This window comes from Belonocnema kinseyi, chromosome 4 (assembly GCF_010883055.1).
Source record: "Belonocnema kinseyi isolate 2016_QV_RU_SX_M_011 chromosome 4, B_treatae_v1, whole genome shotgun sequence".
Lineage (NCBI taxonomy): Eukaryota > Metazoa > Arthropoda > Insecta > Hymenoptera > Cynipidae > Belonocnema > Belonocnema kinseyi.
Genome location: NC_046660.1, coordinates 17,255,421 through 17,263,646, shown reverse-complemented (window position 1 = coordinate 17,263,646; position 8,226 = coordinate 17,255,421). Strand labels below are relative to the sequence as shown.

General features: G+C 24.9%; 1 protein-coding gene across 1 annotated transcript in view; it reads left to right on the top strand.

The window, feature by feature from the left end:
- The window catches only part of LOC117172089 (adapter molecule Crk), a 15,771-nt gene extending 14,279 nt beyond the window's left edge, over window positions 1-1,492 (top strand). Inside the window, exon 4 of the mRNA XM_033359851.1 lies at window positions 664-1,492. Within this exon, the coding sequence (XP_033215742.1) occupies window positions 664-1,136 (473 nt within the window). The 3' untranslated portion in view covers window positions 1,137-1,492. The remainder of the gene's footprint in view (window positions 1-663) is intronic.
- The last annotated feature ends 6,734 nt before the right edge of the window (window positions 1,493-8,226 follow it).

Genomic DNA, 8,226 nt, shown 5'->3' with positions numbered 1-8,226 from the left:
TAAAATTCAATTTTCCACAACAATTGAAGATTCATTTATTAATTTTTTTCAAATATTTTCAGTAATTGAATTTTCCATTCTCTTCAATTCTAAAAAAAAAACCAATTTTCAACTGTCGTAAACTGAATTTTCAATTTATTATTTGATTTCTAACAATTTAATTTTCCATTTTCACTCATTCTAAGCAGCAATAGTTGAAAATTGAATTTTCCACTTTCTTCAAAATCTAAACAATTGAATTTTCAATTTCCAAAAATTGAATAAAATAAGATTGTTGTTCTTTCATTTTCTTCTATTTGCGACAGTTAAAAAAATTCAATTTTCCACAATAATTGAAAATTCAATTATTAATTTTTAAAAATATTTTCATTAATTGAATTTCCCATTCTCTTCAATTCTAAAAAGTACATTTTCAACTGTTGAAAACTGAATTTTTAATAATTCATTCTAAGCCGCAATAGTTGAAAATTGAATTGAATTTTCTATTTTCTTCAATTCTAAAAAATTGTATTTTCAATTGCCGAAAAATTGAATAAAATACGATTGTTGAAAACTCAATGTTGAATAATTTTCTTCGATTTTCGAGGGTTAAAAAAATTCCATTTTCAGCCGTTAAAATTAAAAAGTGAAATAATGAAATTGTTTCGGATTCTGTGCCAACAGGGGAGATTTTAACGATAATTTCAAAGTACGAGGAGCAGTGGTGGACAGCGAGGAACAGTCTCGGGCAAACCGGCTCGGTGCCAGTTCCCTACGTTCAAAAATACGACGAGGATGGTCATCATATTGAGAATGCACGACCCGAGAGTGGCGGAAGTTCCGGCTCGAATTCGAATTCGAATCTGGGGCCAATCTCGGCCCAGCCAACTCATCCCGAATTTTCCGTCGCTCCCGCCAATCGACGGACGAATATTCAACGGATTCTGCCGGCCCTCGCCAAAGTCAAACAGTCCCGGGTGCCAAATGCCTATGACAAAACGGCCCTGCAGCTCGAGGTTGGCGACGTGATCAAAGTCACTAAAACGAATATAAATGGTCAGTGGGAGGGCGAGCTTCACGGAAAAGTTGGCCACTTTCCCTTCACGCACGTCGAATTTGTCGAGAATGAGCCGAGCGAGGAGACGGAGGAAATTTAGCAAAACACTTGTTGCGAAAATATCCGGCCCCGGACTTGAACGTTTCTAGGGAACGTTAAATTAACTTTGCGAAAATAACATTTTGGTGAAATCTACGTCATTAGGGGTGCCCTTTTCAAAACTATAATCTTTCCTCGGAAAAGTCTTATTCTCCAATTTTACTCCCTTTTCTGAACAGTATTTCAATTTTTTTTTCCTGAAATATGAACTTTAGTGGCCAAATAATTTTTTTTAAAAATGCATTACTCATAAAATAGGATTTGGTTATTTTCTTAAAAGGTAGAAATTGTGGATTAAGATTTTTATTAAAAAAGAAACAAACAAGAATTTAGTTTTTAAATGGGCGGCGTTATTGAGAAAAAAAAAAGAGAGAAAGATTATCGAAAAGACTAAACTGTGTGATGAAATTGTTAGTCAGTATACTTTTGCGAATTATCAAATAGTACAATAATTTTTAGCATAATTTTAAATGTTATATTGCATTTTTTTTTTAGATGGAAAATTTTTAGAAATATTTAAAATCACCTTTTGTACTACTTTGTGTTGTGAATCATGGAAACGATCGGACATACTTGTAATTAGTAATTGTATCTTATTTTTTTCTAAATTTTAGGGATCACGGTCCTTCCTATATTCTCCCGAGTGTCCACCTTTTCTTGAAAAATTTCCCCTTTTCTCCAGATTCTGGAAAAAGCTTCTTTGTCTTTAAATTTCGAGAAAATAGTCATGAAAATTTTGAGATTTAACGTCGGGACTTGTGGGTCTGAAATTTTATTTTTATTTCTTGCCAATACAAAATTTACAAATTTTTAATAAAGTATTTATGATTTAGATAAAATTTTAAAGCTAAAATAATTTTCTGAACGAAAAAGTATCAGGATTTAGTTATTTATGATGGTATTTTTTAAGAGAGAAAATATTTATGAGCACGATTTTAAATATGTGAATGTTTTTTTTTTTTTTTTTTTTTAACAAATTTTATTCTTTGTCGGGCTTTTTTTATGGGCGTGAATAGAATTTCCAATGAGCTCACAAGAAGATTTATTAGAGTTGGAATTCTTTTTTAAAATGAAGATCAACTTTTATCGAATTTTTTTTTATGGATTGAACTATTTATTTATTAAATTAAATTTTCTTGTATTTTAAACATTTGTTTTTTCAACTGTTGAAAATTAAATTATCAATTTTCTACAATTTTCAAAAATTGCAAATTTAATTTTCTTCAGTTTTCAACAGTTGAAAATTCAATTGTGTAGAGTTGAAGAAAATGGAAAATTCAATTGTTAAAAATAGAAATAAAAATTCAGAGCCTGCCAATTTAATAGAATATAATTTTCAACTGATGATTCAATTTTCAACAGATAGAAATTTCATTGTTGATAATTCAGCTGCTTAGAATGAGTAAAAATGGAAAATTAAATTGTTAAAAATAAAATAAAAAATTGAACATTCAGTTTTCAACAGTTGAAAATGAAGTTTTTTATATTTGAAGAAAATGGGAAATTCAGTTGTTGAAAATATTTTGAAAAAATAAATAATTGAATTTTCAATTGTTGTGGAAAATTGAATTTTTCATTTTTGAGAATCTTTTTTTTTTCAAATTTCCTACATTTGAAAAGTCATTTAAAAATGTTTTTCTACGAAGAAAATTGAATTTTTCAACTGTCGAAAATTGAAGAAAATTGAAATTGAAAGAAAATTGAACATTGAGTTTTCAACAATCGTATTTTATTCAGTTTTTCGCAATTGAATATTCAATTGTTGACAATAGAAAAAAAATTGAATTTTCAGCTGCTGAAACATTGAATTTTCTTAAATTTTCAACACTTGAATTTTTCAGTTTTCAATTGTTAAAAATATTTTTAAAAATTAATAATTGAATTTTCAACTGTTGCAAGTTCTGTTGTTGAAAATTGAATTTTTAACTTTTGAAAATTGAAGGAAATTGAATTTTATTCATTTTTTAACAATTGAAACATTAATTTTTTTTTAATTTCCTACAGTTGAAAATTCAATTCAAACATTTTTTCCACTATTGAAACTAAAGGAAAATTGAATCTTCAACAGATAAAAATTTGATTATTGAAAATTAACGAAAAATTCATGATTGAATTTTCAACGTCTGAAAATTGAAAAAAAAAATTGAATTTTTTAATTGCCGAAAATCGAAGAAAATTGAACATTGAGTTTTCAGCAACTGTATTTTATTCCATTTTTAGCAATTGACAATTTAATTATTTAGATTTGAAGAATATGGGAAATTCAATTATTAAAAATGGAAAAAAATGAATTTTCAGATGTTGCAAATTTAATAATATTGAATATTTAGCAGTTGAAAATCAAATTTTCTTCCATTTTAAACAGTTAATTCAATTCTTTAGAATTGAATATGAAAAATGAAAATGTTTGAAAAAATAATTTAAAAATGCGTTTTTAACTGTTGCGAATTGAATAAAATTTAATTTTTAAATGTTGAAAATGGAAGAAAATTTGAAATTCTAGTTTTCAACAGTTGAATTGTCTTCATTTTTCAACAGTTAATAATGCAATTTTTTAGAATTTAACCCTGTTGTGGGAAATTGAAGAAAATTGATTTTTCAGGTGTTGCAAAATTGAAGAAAATTGAACATTGAATTTTCTTCATCTTTCAACAATGGAAAATCCAATTTTCCATAATAGAGTTTGCAACAGTTTAAATTTTTTTCAACTGTTGAAACTTGAAGAAAATTGAAGATTAAGTTTTCAGTCATTTAAATTTTTGTTCAATTTTTAACAAAAGAAATGCAATTTTTTAGATTTGAAGGGAATTCAATTGTTGAAAGTATTTTAAAAAAATTGAATTTTCAACTTTTGAAAATTCTTTCGTGGAAAATTGAAGAAAATTGAGTTTTTGATTGTTGAAAATGAAAGAATATTGAATTTTCAATCATTAAATTTTTTCAATTTTGAACAGTTAAAAATTAAATTGTAGAAAAAAAAAACAGAATTAAACATTTCTTTTTTCACTGGTATGAATTTAATAAAGTAAAATTTTAACTGTTGAAACTTGTTGAAAATTTTAAGAAATTGAATTTTTAACTGTTGTTAATTGAGGAAAATTGAAAATGAAAGAAAATTGAAATTTGAATTTTCTCCATTTTTCAACAATGAAAATTCAATTTTATTTAATTTTCAATAATAGAATTTGCAACAGTTGGAAAATTTTATTTTTTCATTTTTTTCAACTGTTGAAACTTGAAAATTGAATTTTCAACAGATGAAAATTCCATTGTTAAAAATTGAATGGAGAAAAATTAAAGAAATGTAAACATTGAGATTTCAGTCGATAAATTTTTGTTCAATTTTTAACAATAAAAATGCCATTTGTTTAGAATTGAAGAAAATGGAAAATTATTTGTTGAAAATGGAACAAATTTAATTTCCAGTGATGAAAAATTGAATCTTTAGTAGATTAAAATTCCATTGTTGAAAATTAAAGAAAATTATATTTTTTATTTTTGAAAATTTTAAATTAAGGAATATTGAGTTTTAAATAGTTAAATTTTTTCTATTTCAACAGTTTAAAATTAAATTTTCTTCAATTTTGAACAGTTGAAAATTCAATTGTTGAAAAATAAAAAAAGAATTTAAAAATGCATTTTTCACTGTTTTGAATTTTCAAAAGATGCGAATTTCATTGTTGAAAATTAAAAAAAAAAATTGAATTTTATTGTTGAAAATTTAAGAAAATCGAATTTTTAACTGTTAAAAGTTGAAGAAAATTTTAGAATCTTCAACAGATGCGAATTCCATTGTTGAAAATTTTAAGAAATTGAATTTTGAACTGTTGTTAATTAAAGAAAATTGAAAATAAAAGAATAATGTATCTTCAATAGATGAATTTCCTTCAATTTTCAACAGTTAAAAATGCAATAGCTTAGAATTGAAGAAAATGTAAAATTCAATAGTTGAAAATAGAAAAAAAAAATTAATAATTGAATTCTCAACTCTTGAAAATGAAAGAAAATAGAATCTTTAATAAATGAAAATTCCATTATTGAACATTAAAGAAAATAGAATTTCCAGCTTTAGAAAATTGAAAAACATTGAGTTTAGAACAGTTGAATTTCCTTAACTTCTCAACAGTTAAAAATTAAATTATTTAGAATTGAACAAAATGGAATATTGAAAATTCCATTGTCGAATTTTCTTCAATTTTCAATTGTAGAATTTAACATGAGAATTCAATAAATAAACATAATAATTTTTAAAACAAAATTTTTCAAAAAAGTAGTTTTTTTTCGAAAAATCTGATCATCTTGTAACTATATCCAAATTGTAGAAATAAATTCCTTAATGGCATTTTATTTAAAAAAAAAAAAAAATGATTTAAAGAGACAAATTTTCGGAGAAAAAAGATTGTCCCTTTTTCTCTAGATTGAAAAATTAATGTTTAATCTTTCCCCTATTTTTCCTCGTTTTTCAGCTTCTTTTTCCCACTGTGATCCCGGAAATTTAAAGACTCGAATTGACGAGGAAGTTGACTTTAGTTGAGCACACCCAGCGCAAAGAGTGAGTTTTCGACGCTTCCGCAAAGATCATTTGTAGATCTTCCGAAAAAAAAGCACAATATTAGGATTAGAATTAGAGAGAGAGAAACGTTCATATCAGTAAAAAAAAGGTGCGCGAGCAGGATATTATTTTCGTGATTTTATTTGCAAGCAGCGATGGAATTTGCTGATAAGGAAAGAGGCAGTTATTTTGGGCAGCATTTAAACGAGACTTTAGCCATAACTTGTATAAAGCGAATGGAAGCGAAGGTGCCATTTGTACATTTTTTGTACTATTAATTAATTGAAGGGTCGCGATCTATGATCTGAAAAGCCAAATCACCAAATAAGAGTTTTATAAGGGGGCGTCCATTAATTATCCAAGTTTCTTTTTTTTCTAAATATTAAAAAAAAAAAAAAAGAAAAATTCTCGTGGAAAATCTGAAAATGTTTTTAAATTTGAACATTTTTTTGGAAATTTTTCGAAGTTTCTTCAAATTTTGTTTAATTATGTGGGAATTTCTTGAAAGTTTTTCAAAACTGTAGAAATATCTTGGAATTCTTTGAGATTTCGTACAATGGAATACGAAATATTCAAAATTAGATTAATATTCTTGGGTTAAATAATTGAAGACTCTTGAAAGTCTCGAAAAAAGGCTTGAAATTCTCTGAAATATTTTGAAATATTTCGAAATGGGTTGAAATCTTTGAAATTTATTTAAAACTCATTTAAATTTTTTAAATCTTTCCTAATCTTTTGAAATGTCTTGAAATATTTTTAAATTCTTTATAACATTCGAAAATCTTTTAAAAACTTATAAAATCCCTTCAAATTTTTGAAACAATAGTTAGCAATCTTTGAAATCCTTTTAAAATTTATTAAAATTCGTGGAAAACTGTCGGTATCTCTTAAAATATTTTTCAAACTATTAAAATCTTTCAAAGGCCTTTTAAATATTTCTCGTAAACCCTTTATAACATTCGGAAATCTTTTTAAATCTTTCAAAACCTTATGAAAGTTTAAAAAAAAATCTTTTAATAATAATTGTTTAATTTTCTATGATTCTTTAAATTTCATCAAAATCCCCTAATATCTCTGAAAATTATTTAAAATCCTTGAAATCCCTTTAAAATTAATTGCAATCTTTTAAATCTACGGGAATCTTTTCAAAAATCCTTGAAATTTCTTTGGGAATCTTCCCGAATCTTTTAAAATATCTTTAAATATTTTTAAAAAACTTAAAAATATTCGTAAATCCTTAAAAATTCCATTAAATCTTTTTAAATTTTACGAAATCCTCTAAACCCGTGAGCATACTTTGAAATCCCTTAAAATTATGGAAAACCCTTTTCAATTTTTTCAACATTTTTTGAAATCTTTGCAAATATTTTGAAATTCCGTGGTTTTTTTTAAATCTTAAAATCTTTTGAAATCTCTTCAAATTTTGGAAATTCCTTTAAATCTTTTAAAACCTCTAACAGCAATTAAAAATGCTTGAAATCCTTTTACAATTAATTGAAATTCGTTGAAAACCCTTTAAAATTAATTAAAATCTCTTTATAATCTTTTAAAAGCCATTAAAAATTCCTTAAAATAGTTTGAAATCTGAAATAATCCTTTTAAATCTCGTGAAATCATCGAAAATCTCTTTAAATCTTTTAAAATTAGTTGAAATATTCTTATATCCCGTGAGATTATATATTTTTTTTATTTTAAAATCTTATTAAATCTCTTAGAATTTTGAAAATTTAATTTGAATTCCTTGAAATTTTTTAACATATCAAACAACAGTTACAAAATTCTTTGAAATCTCGTGAAATTATCGAAAACCTTTTTTAAATCTCTTAATATTTTTTGAAATATTTGAAAATATTTTGAAATCCCGTGATTTTTTTTAATCATGAAATCTTATGAAATCCCTTCTAATTTTAGAAATCCCTTGAAATCTTTTCAAATATCTAGCAATAGTTAAAAATCCTTTTTAAATTAATTTAAATTCATTAAAATTACTTTAAAATCTTTTGAAAGCCATTAAAAATTCCATAAAATATTTTGAAATCTCTTAAAATTCGTTGAAGTCCCTTCAAATTTCTGAAATCCCATTAAAATCGGCAGAAAACTTTTAAATTCCATGAATTATTTAGAAATGTCACGACATCCTTTAAAATCGTTGAAATCTCTTTAAAATGCATTGACATCTTTAAAATCCGTGGGAAAATCTTTCCGAATCTTTTGAAATATTTAAAAATTTTTCTAAATCCTTCAACATTTTTTAGAAATATTTAAAATATTTCCCGCATTGCTTTAAAATCTTTTGTAACATTTGGAAATCCTTTAAGATTTCGTTAAATATTTTGAAAGCTGGTAAATTCTTTTAAAATCTCGTAAAATCGTGAAAGCCATTAAAAATTCTTAAAAATATTTTGAGATCTTACTAAATTCTTTGAAATCTCGTGAAATTATCGAAAACCTCTTTAAATCTCTTTAAATTCGTGGAAATATTGGAAAATATTTTGAAATCCCGTGAATTTTTTTTTAAATTTTGAAATGTTTTAAAATC